Source organism: Hippocampus guttulatus, chromosome 9, assembly GCF_054856545.1.
Source record: "Hippocampus guttulatus isolate MCC_2025c chromosome 9, RoL_Hgut_1.0, whole genome shotgun sequence".
Lineage (NCBI taxonomy): Eukaryota > Metazoa > Chordata > Actinopteri > Syngnathiformes > Syngnathidae > Hippocampus > Hippocampus guttulatus.
Genome location: NC_141269.1, coordinates 15,557,501 through 15,573,851, shown reverse-complemented (window position 1 = coordinate 15,573,851; position 16,351 = coordinate 15,557,501). Strand labels below are relative to the sequence as shown.

General features: G+C 39.4%; 2 protein-coding genes across 3 annotated transcripts in view; one reads left to right on the top strand and one right to left on the bottom strand.

Moving 5' to 3' along the window:
- Positions 1-2,404: 2,404 nt before the first annotated feature.
- On the top strand, positions 2,405-10,607 carry LOC147200543 (germ cell-specific gene 1-like protein). Its single transcript, XM_086119963.1, has 5 exons — positions 2,405-2,887; positions 6,619-6,666; positions 7,449-7,601; positions 8,452-8,563; positions 9,213-10,607. The coding sequence occupies exons 1-5, from the start codon at positions 2,599-2,601 to the stop codon at positions 9,505-9,507; spliced, it is 897 nt and encodes a 298-aa protein (XP_085976089.1). The 5' UTR covers positions 2,405-2,598; the 3' UTR covers positions 9,508-10,607.
- A 676-nt stretch (positions 10,608-11,283) lies between these two features.
- Positions 11,284-16,351, bottom strand: part of tmc5 (transmembrane channel like 5) — an 8,071-nt gene continuing 3,003 nt past the window's right edge. Inside the window, exons 9-21 of one of the 2 annotated variants that reach the window (XM_086120503.1) lie at positions 16,125-16,269; positions 15,546-15,698; positions 14,293-14,459; positions 13,872-13,947; positions 13,684-13,781; positions 13,512-13,607; positions 13,355-13,430; positions 12,840-12,973; positions 12,521-12,694; positions 12,269-12,347; positions 12,077-12,169; positions 11,885-12,004; positions 11,284-11,830 (exon numbers count right to left, since the gene is read on the bottom strand). In XM_086120503.1, the coding sequence (XP_085976629.1) occupies positions 11,429-11,830; positions 11,885-12,004; positions 12,077-12,169; positions 12,269-12,347; positions 12,521-12,694; positions 12,840-12,973; positions 13,355-13,430; positions 13,512-13,607; positions 13,684-13,781; positions 13,872-13,947; positions 14,293-14,459; positions 15,546-15,698; positions 16,125-16,269 (1,813 nt within the window). In that variant the 3' untranslated portion in view covers positions 11,284-11,428. Of the gene's footprint in view, positions 12,005-12,076; positions 12,170-12,268; positions 12,348-12,520; positions 12,695-12,839; positions 12,974-13,354; positions 13,431-13,511; positions 13,608-13,683; positions 13,782-13,871; positions 13,948-14,292; positions 14,460-15,545; positions 15,699-16,124; positions 16,270-16,351 lie in introns of both variants that reach the window. The other variant, XM_086120502.1, reaches the window with a different exon arrangement.

Here is a 16,351-nt window from a genome sequence, read left to right as displayed (position 1 = left end):
GCCGAGTATGAAAACTTCAAACAGCTGCTCCAGGCACCTTTGGATGACGCGCATAGCAATGACATATTTGATACTCTGTATTTCCTGTGGAGTGTAGCCCAATACAGTAGTATCAACACTTATTTACAGTAGATAGATGGTAAAATTATGATGACAGAGCATCACTGTAATGTGACTGTGTGGAAGCGGCAGTGAGGCGGAACTAACTACCGGTAATCTACACATCAGAATCGCGTTTATAAAAATCTTCCTTGGCCTAGTCCATAGGTGTCAAACGCCGGTCCTGGAGGGCCGCCATCCTGCACGTTTTCTATCTCTCCCTGTTGCAACACACCTGATTCAAATGTTCAGACCACCAGCAAGCTTTGCAGAAGCCAGATATTGTTCCTGTTCATTTGAATCAGAATGTTGCAATTTGTTGCCACCTATGGCCTAATCCAACCACCACTCCCTTCCTCATCGCCAACCCTTGCTCCTGTTAAACGATTGTCATGTTGTCATTTGTTGCTACTGTACGTGCCCGCATGCAGCTGCAATCATAAAACCACTTGCATACCATCTACTGTCACTGTAAGATGATTTCTGAGCACCCAGACAGTATGATTTCGAGGATCAGTGAACCACAGATTATGAGGACTAATCCTCAAGGGCTATCTGTTTGGGGGAAAATTCTACTCTTAGCAGCTTTGAGCGTGAGTTGCCGCAGAAATACAAATGAAGTCTGTCTATCAAAAGCTTAGGCCGAAAACGTTGCACTCTGAATCCACATATGCTTTATAAGGTATTCAAAGCCAAATAAAAAGTTGCAATGTTGCCCACGCTTAATCTCTTTTGACATGGATACATCTGAAAAATACCAAAAGCTCCTTTTAGAGCCATCCATTTTCCTGCCTGGAGCAATGCAGCACCATATTGAATTTCGGACCATTTTGTATATTGACATGAAATGATTCCCTCAAGGGACAATAATCACATCCTCGGTCCTGTCCTGTATATTTAATCTGTTTGTTCTTGCTGGGACACTGATGCATGCAAAGACAGCAGCTGTGCTGACATTAAGTGTAACAAAAGAGCATTACAATGCCTTTCTGACCACGTTTCTTTTTTTTTTTTTTGTGATCTTTCACGATGCTCATGTGACCCACAGGCTTAGGCAAAGCTGTCAGGAAATGTGTGTGCTTCACTATTTCCTGTCAAATCCTTAAGGATCCGTTCTCATACGTCCGCCTGATGAATTGCCTACGAATTCGTTATGGATTGTCTCCTAGCATATGGATTAACGATGATGTGCTGCTGTCACCAGTGGATGCAAAGAAACTGTATATTTGTGTATCGCAAACTATAGCTTCAACGTTAAAAGTGCTAAAAGGGTTTTGATTGGCATTGTCAAGGGCATTCTGTAGTGGGCTACTGGAGAACACTCCGCGGCCTCATGCTTTGGTTGTTCGTCTTTGTCTACTGCCCAAAGATTGCTGGGATGGCTGCAGCACCCCCCGTAACCCTTGTGAGAATAAAGCAGATCGGAAAATTAATTAATGAATGATACTATCAGACAGAATGGTATTGTTTGATGTTACGGTGGGATTTTCTTCTCATCCGCACGCGTTTGCGTCATGAGGATGTCTGCCCTCCCTCTTTGATATGACGTCTTAAAGCGTCACTCTGAATTGAGATAAGAGAAGATAAAACTTTTATTGTTTAAACTGTTGCGGTCTTTGTTGATACACTACAGCATCATTATTTCCGATATAAACTGAATCAAACTCAACCACTTGATTCAAATTAGAGCATCTGTTTCAACTGTTTTCTTCCCAGGCTTGGCTGAGTCTGGTTGAAGTTCCAATGCATGCAAATGGTCCGTGGTCTTCTAGTTGTGGTTATTACAGACTTGCCAAAAAGGGCTGCCAGAAAGCTGCTCATGTTAAATCTTCAAGCTTGTAACTAAATTTACTGGTACAGAACAGCAAATACATTTATACCAATGAAATGAATTGAAACGCCATTAATACATGTTTGTATGTTTACAGATACATACAAAACATGTTTTAATAAAGAAAAATAGAACTGCGCTGTATTGTAAAAGGTAAAAAATAAAAACACAGTGAAGACATAAAAGAGAATGTAAATAAACTGGTTTGATGAAGTCCAAAAAAGTCCCACAACACACCCCAAACGGAACTTCTTTTTCATACTTTTTCAGCTGTAAATTGGGAATTACTCCATTGTGAGGCAAATAAAAGTTTTCCTATCTCATCTTATCTTATCTCAATTCAGAGTGACGCTTTAAGACGTCATATCAAAGAGGGAGGGCAGACACCCTCATGACGCAAACGCGTGCGGATGAGAAGAAAATCCCACACTGGATGCAAGCAGGAGTCAAATCCTTTGACAACGTGACTTCCTATCAGCCATTCATTGGCCAGCGAGTGTCAAATAGAAGAGGGGTCCAAAATAATGCAGACCCTTGGCGAAGGGGGCGATGCGCGTGTCTTGCACTTAAATGGATACTGTCCGAAACAGTGGAACAATTTGATGCATGTGGGATATAGCCTCCACTCTTCCATTTGTACCCATGAACTGGCCGCAACCTTCTAGACAATGAAGACAACTCGCAGATGCAGGACTCTTCTGTCGGTGGGCTTGAACTTCTTTGCCTTGCTCTTCGCCATCACGGCTTTCATTACCACTTACTGGTGCGTGGGGACGCAGAGGGTGCCCAAACCCAAATGCAGCAAACTGCGGACCCACCAGTGCATCGACTACGGCGTCAACGAGACCGACCCAAACAAGGTGGTCTACAGCTGGGAGACCGGGGACGACCGCTTCCTCTTTCGACAGTTTCACACTGGAATCTGGTTCTCGTGTGAGGAGAACATCCACGATGAAAGTAAGACCACCACGCGCGTGCGTGTGTGCGCGCCCACGCGGGCACGTGTGTGTCAAAAGTTGTAGAATTGTTTGTTGCAGGGGCGTGTCTCCCTTCAATATCGCACCCATCAATCTCCATCGAAATCTATTAAAACATCCTAAAATTAGAGGTGTAAAAATACACACTTGGCATTTAAGTAGAAATCCAGATATCTGTATAAAACACTTTGGTAAAAGTAGAAGTACTACTTTAAAGATAGATGCAAAAGTAAGATATACACTGTATATATTTTAGTCCAGACTCCGAAATGTTGTCAGTGATTGTTACAGTCAATTAGCATATACAGTATACATGAACTACCGTAACTTGGGCTGGGCAACTAATCAAATTCCAATCACAATCACAATGAAATGAAGTATGTAAAATTTCTTTCATATTAATTCATGGTAAATTTGCTTTTATTGTACTGTAAGTATGACCTATAAGGCCAATAAGGCTAAATCATTTATATATATATATATATATATATATATATATATATATATATATATATATATATATATATATATATATATATATATATATATATATATATATATATATATATAATGAATCTGATATTGTTGTAATTATTTATCACGTGTGTTTGTTAAAAATGACATGGGAAGAGGACTTGCATATGAAATTGCATTTGCAATATTTGAAGGAATCACAATTGGATTATTTTTTCAAAATCATTCAGCCCTAAAGTTAACAAACAAAAAAAACCCTTTAAAACAACTGAAAAAAATACACCAACTTGTTTTTTTTTTCCAGATTAGACAGAAGCTGGTGTTTCTTTAGACTGACACCAGGCACAACAAATTCACCATCAATACATCTTGGAGCCGACAACTTAAAAAATATATGTCTTATGTAGGGACATATATTTGTTTCTCTTGTTGCGTCTTAATGATGTCATCCGTCTCACGTCCCTCCATGTCGCTGTTTTTTTCTATTTGTTCTAAAGATCTCAATCAATCACTCAACCATTGACCTCTCCTTCACCAGGTTCAAAAAGTAACAAGCCTATTGTGGTTAAGAATTTATGGTATAAAAGATTGTAAGAAAGTGTTGTACTCAAGTAATATACCTGAATAATCTACTTAAGTACAGCAACAAAGAACAGTCAACCCACACATACTTACAGCTTGGCACCTGTGGATCTGCATATTTGCAGATGGTTTTCCCCCAATATTTTTTTCAATATATTTAAAAAATATTTTAGGTTTTTTTCTCATTTTTTCCAGAGTTTTTTTCCCATCTCCCTGCCATTTTTGTTGTTATTGTACTGACTGTTTATCAGTGTTTTTTAAAAAGAATATTTTACTGTTTATTATTATTTTTTAGATGCATTTTTTTGGGGGTGTCAATTTCATGTGAATTTTCAATATTCGACAGTATTATGCTTCGTTACTTCTCATCACTGCTTAAAATATGATTTTCTCACACAATGGACACAACATTAGGAACATTGGAACTTTAACTCAATCCACGATATGAGCTGAATCAGAAAGTCTGCCTTTATAATACTTTGTAATAATAATTGCGAGACTAATAAAGGTTTTCTTATCTTATCTTATCTTTAATTATAATACTGCTTACTGCTGATTGGCACTGTCTGGAAAGTATTATTTCATTTAAGATTGTTGTTCAGAGTTTCACACCATTAATCCATTTTAGGATTAAGGAATCCATTTTACATGATAAAAATCTCACAGCACATCACCAGATGCAAGTCATAAAACGTATGAATACTGAAATAAAGTGGATCATGTTTCAATTTTCTCACAAATATACGTACTCAGTACTCAAAACTGATGTACTTGTGAGCAGCTTTGATTTATTTTGTTGTATGAGTGGGAACGCGTGGATACTCTATGTAGGTTTATTGTATTTTCTGCCATCTCATGAAAGAGCATTGAATAGTTTTGCCTCTCACTATATGTCACCAACATAGATGCACAAAGATAGAGTTGTAGTTAATATTTGGACAAATTAAATGAAATTGGTAAATTTCCTGCGGCTCCTCTGAAAAACTCTTGCGGCACACAAGGGTGTCACTGCCCCCTGCTTGGGAATTACTGTGGTAGTTTGCCTTCTTGTTTTTGCTTTGTTATTGTGTTTTTGATCATATTTTCACCCATTCTTACAGTTACAGTTACATGTTTTTGGGAGAAACACAACAATCACTGAACATTATTGTCTTTGTATTATCAGAATTGGTGATACATAATGTATTAAACGTCATTTAATTCCGGCAAGTGTACTTAGTAGAGTGCCCTGTGGGTATTTAAATGATCTATTTAGGTAAATTTGGCATACTTTATGGGGGCTCCATGGACTAAATCGTCAATTTGGAGGAATTTAAAAACTAAGATAAATTATTCTGTAGATTCACTACAAAATTTAAAATTGTTTCCAATGAGGGTGCCAGAATCGATGAGCATTACCCTTGAAATGACACTACAACACTACAGTCACATTGCTTTCTCATCCGTTCGTCACTCAGAGAAATATAATTGAAACAACGCACATCCAGAGCTAGGAATTAAGGGGAAATCAACCCCAAATGTTTCTTTACAATAATATGTTTTATGTGCCCCCACTAGTCTTAACACGGCATTCCGAATTGGATTTATTTTGCGTTTATGGAAAATGACTTAAGCAGCAAAATCCAGCCATTTTTGTCCATCTCGGTGGGCGGCCATTTTGCCACTTGGTATCGACTGAAAATGGCATCACAGTTGCTCAGGGCTCAGATAACGACCAATCACGGCTCAGGTGCTTCAGTCATATTTCACAAACGCAATATTAATCAGGATACCGTGTTCAGACTAGTGGGGCTGCATAGAACATTTTATTGTAAAGAAATAATTTGGTTTGACTTCCCCTTTAAAGAACAAGAGCGAGGATGAGTGTGAAGCCATTGTGTGCATTTAGAGGTCATGACAAGCAAGGTCAAAGCTGTTCTGTGGCCAGATTACTCCTCTGTAGCTGGCACACTGGAATCTGGAATAATAAATCAAGTCCATTTTCCATTTGATGTGATAACAATTGTATGACTAGTTTAGACCTGTGCCGCACGTAGTTACTTTTCGTCGCTCAGCAGGAAAAACAACATATTAGTTGAAATTATTCCTGAGGGCATCGCTCGGACATGTCTATCCATCTCATCAAGTGGCTGTATGTTGGAGGGAGAGCTGAGACAGCTTGAGTTAATAAGGATTATGTAACAGCGGCCTTGATGAGTTTTTCCTCAAAACAGCTGTTGCCAGCCCCTGACTACCTGATTATGTCCCTTTGCAACAACTCCATCAACAAATTCTACTGAAAAAATGAGGTATCTCTTTGTTTGCTCCGTGCAAGGCTTTACGCGTCATTGCACAAAGTTTTTTTTCTTCCAAAACAGTATATCAGTAGCTCAAGGTTTCTAGTCCTCTGTAAAAAGATTGTAACACACCGAGAGAAGAACCTGCTCTTACAGCTCTTGCCAAAGAATGGCCCTCTGCTTTTGAGTGACTGCAAACCATATCCACTTTTGAATCAATAATATGGTTACATTTCATGCTGCAAAGTGCATGGATTACTTAATGTCCCTTTTATTTTCAGTGTCAGAAATGTACAATAAACTGTCAACTGCTTCCTATGTGCTTCATAACAACAACAACAACAACAAAAGTTAATCGTGTTATTCTGCATGGTCCTAGGTGAGAGATGCCGCAGCTTCATTGATTTGGCTCCTGCATCAGAGAAAGGTGCGTGTTTTTTGATGGATTTGACATATTACAAGCTAAAATGTTTAGTCCATTGTTCCCCTCAAATGACAGTACCAGTAATACAATTTTTCTTGCAGATGTCTGACCCTGAGCAGGCATTTCCTTCCCTCCCATCCCCGCTCTCGATTTTCAAATTATGGTTCAATTAGGTGGTTACACCATCCATTATTAACTGGATGAATATTTATCTTCAGTCTCATAAAAAGGAAGGCCATTGATTCTCTAATCACTGGCAGACTGACAGTAAATAATTCCTGTTTTGCTTGAGACACATCATGTCATGTATTACTGTTGAATGAAATGTTGTATGTTGTTTTGTAAAAAAAAAAAAAAACTGGGCCAAAAAAATGAAGCATTATGCATATGGATCAATCACAAAATATTATTTCCTCCGATAGGTATACAGTATGTCTGGATTCTAATTGTCAGAGTGAATAATCAAGAGACAACATTTATAAGTGCTGCCACATTTCATTTGGTTTAATTTAAGACTTTGGAAGTCTTGAAGGAGAGTTTTAACATTGGATATCATCATGATATACAGTTATACCACATGATGATGTATGAAGTACAACACAATGCAATGTTGAAATATCCTAACAGAAAATGCATACCATTTGTTCATTAAAACCTTTAAAAATGTGGTTCAAAAACAGAGGATCGTCAGTCATGCTGTTACTTGATTTGCATGATTCTGGCCGAGGTGATCAAATATGACAATGTCCATTATATGCATTGAATGAGTGTATCTTATTTGTCAGGGATGCTGTGGCTGTCGCTGGTTTCGGAGATGCTGTACATAGTTTTGCTGGTGGTGGGCTTCAGCCTCATGTGTTTGGAGCTTGTCCATTCCAGCAACATCATTGATGGACTCAAGCTCAATGCATTTGCTGCAGTCTTCACTGTGCTGTCAGGTTGTCACCATCTGTTTATAATTGCTTGAGCAACTATTTACAAATATACACCCCATTTAGCAATGTGTCCAATATATTAATATCATTTGCTAAAGTATATGGCTGCACAGCATTATAAGGACTGGTTTCATCATAAACAATGACCGAAAACATTGGAAGACACTCTCAGTACCGTATTTTCCGCACTACAAGGCACACTTAAAAGCATGTCATTTTCTCAAAAGCCGAAGTGTGGTTTATAATCCAATGTGCCTTATATATGGATCAATATTCCAACTTCTTGGATGGAGTATTATAAATGTCCCGTAAAGTGCTTTGTTTTAGCTGCAGCGGTTGTGAAAGCTCTAATTAAATATGTTATATTGTACTCCTTTTGCATAACTCCATCTAGTGGATGCATAACGCAACCACAGCCACTATTGTAGCTTCTATTTGTTCTATGCGCCTTATGAACCCTACCTATGAAACCAGTTTTAAAATAGACCATTCATTGAAGCTGCGCCTTATACTCCAAAGCGCCTTATAATGCGGAAAATACGGTATGTTACAGGAAACTGCAAACTCTTTAACAAGCAATGTTAAATAAATAATGTGTAGTCTTATACCTGTAAAGGAAGCCGTCCAAATAGAGCTCTTGTACTGGATGCCATTAAATTGTGTTGTGTGTAATTAATGTTGTGGCTCATGTGTGTTAACATGCTGCACCCAATTCTGTGTTCAAGACGCTCTGAACCACAAGTTTAATTGGAGAACATTCAAACTGGCGTGTTAACGACTCAAATAGAAAAACTTTTAATGACTTAAGTAGGAAAGATTTTGAATGTTTCTAACCTCCTCCATTTGACTGCAGGTCTTCTGGGCATGGTGGCTCATGTGATGTACACTCAGGTCTTCCAGGTCACCGTCAGTCTGGGACCTCCTGATTGGAGGCCTTATAACTGGGACTATGGATGGTCTTTCTGGTATGACTCAGTATACAACTGGTTGTTATTGGATGGCTTCTTAACATTAACATATACCTTTTAGAAAAACCCAAAACAGAGAGATGCTACAAAGTAAAACAAAAACAAAAATAAAACAATCCATGCAACCACTTCTCTTAGGTCCACTCTCACCTCGCCCCTGCATCACTGTCACTAATGAATAAATAAATAAATAAATAAAACAAAGCTCCATGTTATTCAGGATTAGGCTTTGATGCCAAAGCCCAATACAGGCGCGATTGGGATTGCATAAAGGGATGATATTTCACGCCTTTACAATACGTGCAGTGTGTGAAAAATTAATCTGTGAGCCGAAACAATTTTTGACCTTTTAGAAGCATCAGTCTAACCTGGGCGATCAGTACACGAAATGATGATTTGATTGTCTGACCTCACACATGCCCCGCTTTACTTGAGGAGAGCAGAGGGACTTAAAGGGATTGACAGTAATCTAGGCAAACACACTGTGACGATATTAAGGGGTGTGGGTATCAAAATGCGATTTGGATTGAGCACTTGCCACCTTTTACCCGGAGGTTAAAACTGGTAACTAACTCTCTTTTGTGTGTGTGTGTGTGTGCGTGTGTGTGTGTGTGTGTGTGCGTGTGTGTATGTCATATTATATTAGCATGGCCTGGGCATCCTTCACCTGCTGCATGGGTGCATCGGTAACCACACTCAACTCCTACACAAAAACTGTCATTGAGTTCAGGCACAAGCGCAAGACCTTTGAGCAGAGCATTCGAGAGGAACACGCAAGAGAGGCTTTTGAATATTTCCGAGAGCCGTTGGTGCACTCCATTTCTAAGTCTGTTGAGGTCTATTCCAGCCAGAGCTTTAAGAGCGGCAGGAAAACACCCATACCAGCGGACTCCTTAGACCTGAGTGACATTCGGCCCTCATTGGGGGAAGAGCAGTGCTGAAACTGAGAGTATAGCTTTATTTGAGGCTGCTTGGTGGATGGAGGAAGGCTGGTGGTGTTCATTTCGAGACAGCAACACCAATGAGCAGTTCAGGCCAGATATTTAAACACTGCCTTAATGGAATCTAGTCCCCAGAAGATGGAGATGTTGAACAAGCCAAAACAGCAGAAAAAAAAGACTGACAGGTGATGGTCAGGTGTTGTTTTGTAAAATGTAGCTGTTAAAGAAAGTTTTTGAGTGAATTCCCACGATTCCAGTGAAGGTCACGTATGCTTCTAGCCTTACTGAACATTTTGTGAAAGTGCTGTATGAATAAGGTTGTGTTGAGTTTTTCTTAAAAAAAAAAAAAAAGATCAATGTGACTGTCGAACCATAATATGCAATGGTTTTTGATTTACAATTAAAGCAACAATTGCTTGCAGCAGCTTGTCTTGTGCCTAAAGACATAAAATTGTGCTGTTGTGTATCATGTGGATTGGGCGTGGTATGTTTCTCCAGAGCAGTGGTTCTTAACCTGGGTTCGGTCAATCGGTCTCAGTGGTTCGACGGAGCTTCTGCCATGGAGGTTCAGGCACACCTGACTCAACATGTCAATCAGTTATAACACACCCACTAGGCCACCACCGGCTGCAGATGATCACATGACATTGCTTGTCCAATCAGTGCTGCGGGAAATTTTGTTCACTCAGTGGTCAACGTGTGACTGTCGTGATAGTATGTCACAATAATCACCAAAAAACGTATGTCTTAAAATCCTATTTACTTTTTTCTGTTTTTAATAAATGTGAATAAATTTGTAAAAAATCCTTTTTGTTTTTCACTAATGAAGGGTTCGATAAATGTGCATATGAACTGGTTGGGTTCAGTACCTCTAACAAGGTTAAGAACCACTGCTCCAGAGTGTGATGGTGATCTGGGTGTTTACAATTGCAAATCTCTCACTTTGTCTTGATCCAGACTGGCAACCACAACACTTTGCCTGGAACAATATGTGTGACGAAAAGGCATACACTTTGTGAAGGATTTAAATTTCTTTGTGATGTTTCCGTTCAATGTATTCTGCTTCAGTTTGAAGACAATAAATTCTACATTGGAAAACGTGTCGTTTTAAAACTGTGTTTGACCTAACAGTACGGTTAACTCATCAGTACCAGCCAATTTGGGACCAAGTCTGAATAGACGTTTAAAAATGTCTTTGGGAGTGAAAGAGTTAATTATCAGACCAAAAACAGTAGAAAAAGAGTAAGTCAACAAATGGCTCTGATGAATGGATGAAAAATGTAGTTTTTATTTTTGTGTATGTGTTAAAAATTCATCTGTAGTTATTTCAGAATACAAAAGCAACTGTTTCTGTATAAATGATATAGTTAGAGCCCAAAATCTTTCATATTGTGGATACATTTGGAATTGGGGATCTTCTGGCTGTCACATCGCACTATCGTATGGAAAAAGTATGTACAGTATATTGTATGTCTGTCATAGAATTTCCCCTGTACTGCTCATCCTCATTAGGTTCATGAGTTACTGAAGCCATATCTCACCTGACATTCATGTATCAGGAAAATGGGAGGAAGCTGAAGTACTCGGAGAAAACCCTCGCAAGCACAGGAAAGAATATGCAAGAGAAAAACTATATATACTGTACACACACACACACACAAAGCTCTCTCTCTCTCTCTCTCTCTCTATATATATATATATATTTATATATAGTCTCCATACATAAGAAGGTAAAGGGTAAATATGTATGCGAAGCTGCGCCCTTGCATACATAGTGCAGCTTGATAGTTTATAAATTATTGTTTAAATTATTTCAACTTTTTTGTTGCAAATAAGATATGAATGACAAATACTGATATAACTTATCCGAGTAACAATCTCATATTTGCTTCTCAGTATTGAATACTTTTAAACCTTTAGTTTAGTAGCCATCATCATACTCATTCTGGGCTTGTTGCCGGGCTAACATAGCTTGTATGAGGGCACTGGAACTTGCAGGAGGACGATTTTGAGAGGGAGCCATGCTCCAATGAAGACCCTCATCTCTTTCTGCTCTCTGCCTTGCTTGCATGACTTGGATCATAGCGTTTGACAACGATGATGGCAAGCCATCTATTTTTGGCGCTGCGTCTTCTTCTTCTTGTCTTGCTTGCCTTGCCGGAATTCCAGCCATGAATCTGTCATGTAGGTTTTCAGGAAATTCGGCTGCACTGCTGTTTTCATCTCTTTCGTGATCTTCACACACGTGCCGGACAGGCATCCCAGGTCTGAAAGACGACTCATGGATTGGGTAACGTTCTTCCATTTGCCCCTCAGATCTCTGCTGGGTCATCATGGTTACAGCCTCAGAAGTGGAGAAATCTGAGGGAAACAGCACACCATTGGGGAAGTGCCTTTCCTCTTGCTCAAGTCGTTGGTCAAGAAGTAAAGCCTGAACCGTGGGGTTGGAGCGGGATTGACCGCCTGTTGACCTGTCATCCAGGCGCCCTTTGGTGTGCTGAAATAGGAAAACAGACAGAAATTTTGTTTAAACAAAGCGAGGTTAGCATATGGTTCTGTAGAAATGTACCTTGTTTCGATTTTTCTGTTTCTGCTTCTTCTGAGGACAAGATTTCTGGAGGTTCTGCAGTTTCTCCAACAAGAAGGACTTGTCTTTCCCCTCCTGATTAGACAAATGGAAAAATGAATGGGGTAAAGTTAAAGTTTCAATCAAAAAGAAGGACAAATAAAACACTCACATGAAAGTTTGAGCCACACTCACATTAGCAATTAACTGTCTCAGTCGACCAATAAGGTGCTTGCGGCCCTGAGAGACTTGCCAGAAGATATAAATGATGATTCTGACGAGAAAAGCATGGCCATCAAGGCGAACAGAAAGCGTCAAGATGACTATTGTTCCCTCGGTTGGTGTTAGCAGGAATACACTGTGATGTTGCCTTTTTTTTTGATTGGGGTTTTTGAAACACAATATAGCAAGAATAATACACACATTATGCAACTTGTGTGCACTTACAAGATTATAAGAGTGCCGAGGAAGTAAGCAATTTCGCTTCTGATGACATTATCATAGATCCAGATGGCCCCTTTGGAACCAGGGATGTCTTCCATACCATCAATCCAGATGCCAACCACACTGAACGTGTTGTTTAGGCCCCGAAATGGGCCACATTGCTGAGAGGGAGTAAGTCTACAGAGAATGTGAAAATGAAAATCAAACAACTTTTGCTTGTCAAAAAAATCTGGATTTTTGATGAGTCTGTTTTCAATGTCCATTGGATCGCCACTTATATAATAAAATGTACACAATGCATACAATTTTTAAAGAGCCATACCGCCATGCAGTGTAGGCAACGATTGACAGGGCTCCCACAAAGAAGGGGAAGAAGAGGAGAGCAATGAAGATGGTTTGCATCTGAGCTGCTCTGCCCGTTCGCCGTGGAGGCTGACAGTTGTGAGTCAGGCTGACCTGGGAACAAACGTATGCTGCGTATTGGACATATCAGAATGCCTTCAATCTAATTTCATATGCCCGCTGTCATGGAAAACATGAGGGGGGCCTTACTATTCAGAGGTTTGAATAGCGTTACTTCAAAGGCCATTCAATGTGCATGAAAGATTCAACAATGTCCCAGACACAGTCAACCAGGGTCCAATTACTGATCCTCTAGAGTTCAGTTATTGTGTGACTTGAGTTGACCTCACGACAAAATTTATTTTTTGCTCAAGGAGACCATGCGTTGCATAATCGTGCAATAAGATAAGAGCAGGAATTTCACAGAATCACCAATGGTCTTGTGTCTGGAAATATATCAGGGGTAAAAAAAAAAAAAGGGGTCCATATATTTACCTTTTTTATGAAGAACAGGACAAAAAACTTGACAATCTGAATGGCAGGCAACAGTGGCGAGAAGTAGATCCCGATCCTATAGTGAGAAGAACAAACCCCTTATCATAGAATCTAATTAGGTCATAAATTCTGAATTAATGACAATAAAGTCTTTCACCAGACTAGAGTCTGTGCATAGATGAGTTCAAGGACATTCCTGGCAACGTCAAACTCCGGAACCCCGAGTCGTGGTAGAAATGTTGTTCCAATCAGACTGCAATAGATCACAGAAATAAACAAAAGTGCCATCTCAGGTGATATTTAAACATTTCTGGAACAGCATAACTCACTTGCTGAGAAATTCTCCAAAGAAGGATCCCAACATGAGAAAGAAAAAGTCAAAGATGACCAAGCGGTACAATGCCTGTCCGACCATGGACTCCCAACACTGTGGGAAAACCGTAACAAAGCTAAAGGAAGACTACAGAATGCGATACTGATTAGATAGATGCTTAAAAAGGGTTTATGCTCAACATACCGAAAACTTCTGAGGCACCACTTTCATCCAGTAGTAGCATAAAACTCCCAGAATAAACATCTTGAGTAAAACATTCCTGAAAGCACGAAAAACCAACATTTAAAGGTAAATAGAAGTAACACAATTACATATGTACATAAATCAGAATCAGAAGACACGGAAGCAGGAAATTGTTCTAGTTTTGCTCGTGATTAAATGTGCGGAAGTAAATAGGAAGGAATTTGAATTGAAAACAACAAATACAGACATAAGACACACTGAATTACAAGGTAACTTTTGATTTTGGAGAAAATTTAGGGATACGGTAAGTGGTATAAAATGGATGGATGGATAAAATATCACATTGTAAGACACATTTTATCTGTACCACACTGGGGAAATTTGCAAAAATACAATTGTTCAAGAAAGCCTCCTGTCAGACCTTAGCAAAAGTGTGTAGATCTGTCTGCGTTGACTGGAATATTGCTCAAACTTATTGAAAAGAGAATAAAAGAGTGGGACCACCAGGTTCATCAAGGAGACCACAAAGGGGACAAGGAGAGTCTCTGCCTCTTGAAGCAGTGACCAGTTTGAAGCATCTGTTGTGTTCTGCAAAGACAGAGGGCACAAAAATGGTTGTTGACTAACAACATAGTACGTGTAATTAAAAGAAATCTTTTCCATTATGATTCACCCCACTTTATACTGTGGGCTATGCTGAGAGGATTTTACTGTGTTATATGGGAATTACATCTGCTACATAAAAATGGATGAAAAGTAGGGGGAACCTTTATTATTATTTTTTTTGTGAAGATACATATGTCTTAACATGAAACAAAATACTAAATCGAAACTTTAAAAAAAAAGTGGTTTTCCTTCTATTACTTACTATGAACAGAAGTTGGTAAGAGGCACTGTGTTGATCAGCTTTTGATGGTTGGTTTTTGGTTGGCGAAATTCTGTCAAACCTACATAACCAAATGGAAGGAACTGTGTGGATGGGTTAGACGTGCCAAGGAAGAACCCATTTAGATTTGGTGCAAACTTGGGTGAAAATGCTGGGGTAGTAATTTATTATCTTTATTCGCTATTTGAATCATGACTGAACCTTTCAACCCACAATGTAGGTTACTGTAAAGGCTACAATCACATTTCTATTCGGAATATGTTGTTGTTGTTTTTTAGAATTATTCATGTTATATTTTTGGCAAGGAGGCACAATGGGCAAATGGTTTGCACGTCCGCCTCCCAGTGCAGACGTCATGAGTTTGATTCCAGCTCCGGTCTTCTTGTGTGGAATTTGCATGTTCTCCCTGTGCCTGTGTGGGTTTTCTATGGGCACTCTGGTTTCCTCCCACATTCTGAAAACCACGGAACACTCTAAATTGTCCTGAAGTGTGATTGTGAGCGTGAATCGTTGTTCGTCTGCCCTGCGATTGGGTGGCAATTCAGGCTGTCCCCAGCCTACTACCCGAAGACAGCTGGGATAGGCTTCAACATGCCCGCGACCCGTATGAGGATAAAGCGGTTCAGAGAAAGGATGGATGGATATTTTTGCCATTTAAGTGATGATGGAATCATTTAACTATCCCAAAAAATATAACATGGTACTGAAGATCTTAGGTCACCTTCCATTGACTGTGCTCTACTGAGTGCTATGCTAGTGTTAGTCATGCTATCATTTGACATGAGTACCTGCTGTTCATACTGGCAGAGAAAATAGATGCTGGCGGCACAGCCAACAGCCATGCCGGTGGAGAGAAGCCACGAGCCCAGATGAATTCCAATATGCTTGAACTTTTCAGTGAGGGTTAGCAGATCTCTCTGGGCCTTCTCTGACATTGACTCCTGGAAGGATACCAGAGGTTAACATGGTCCCAAAAGATAATGAGACAATTAATCTGAAATCTGAAGCAGATTGTCTTTCTAATTTATAGACATTTATACACCATAGTCCTATTCTGTAGCAAAAATACTGAGCTGTCAGAAAAAAGGGGGATGGAGCGCATCTTGTTTTCCTTTGCAAAAGTCACACAACCGCATCAAGAACAGTTTTTAATCCCTGTTCTATCAGACTAATTACCAGTGACACCCATGGGTTCATATGTGGGTCAAATTATTGTTTTAGGATGTTATCAGGTTGTTTCATTCGAATGGTTCATTACTTTTTGACTCTGGTGGTTAGAAAGTATATTTGCATTGCTTTGTTTGTGTAAAAGAAACACCAAATAGTATGTTCTCATATTCAAAGGGTTTGTATTGGACAAAATTTACCTTTAGTTGTACGCTGAGGTTGTTCTTGCGCCGTCTCACCGCTCTCTCATTGATGATGTTAAAATCCCAGCTGCACAAAAGTTGCCATGCACTGTTTGAAACTTGATCCGCAAGCATGTAGTTTGTCTTGAAAGAGTTTGCCATGCTGTAGGAGACAAAAGAAACATTTACTGTATATAGGGGGATGTATGTACTTTAAAGTCTCAATTCTTTACGATAAATATATT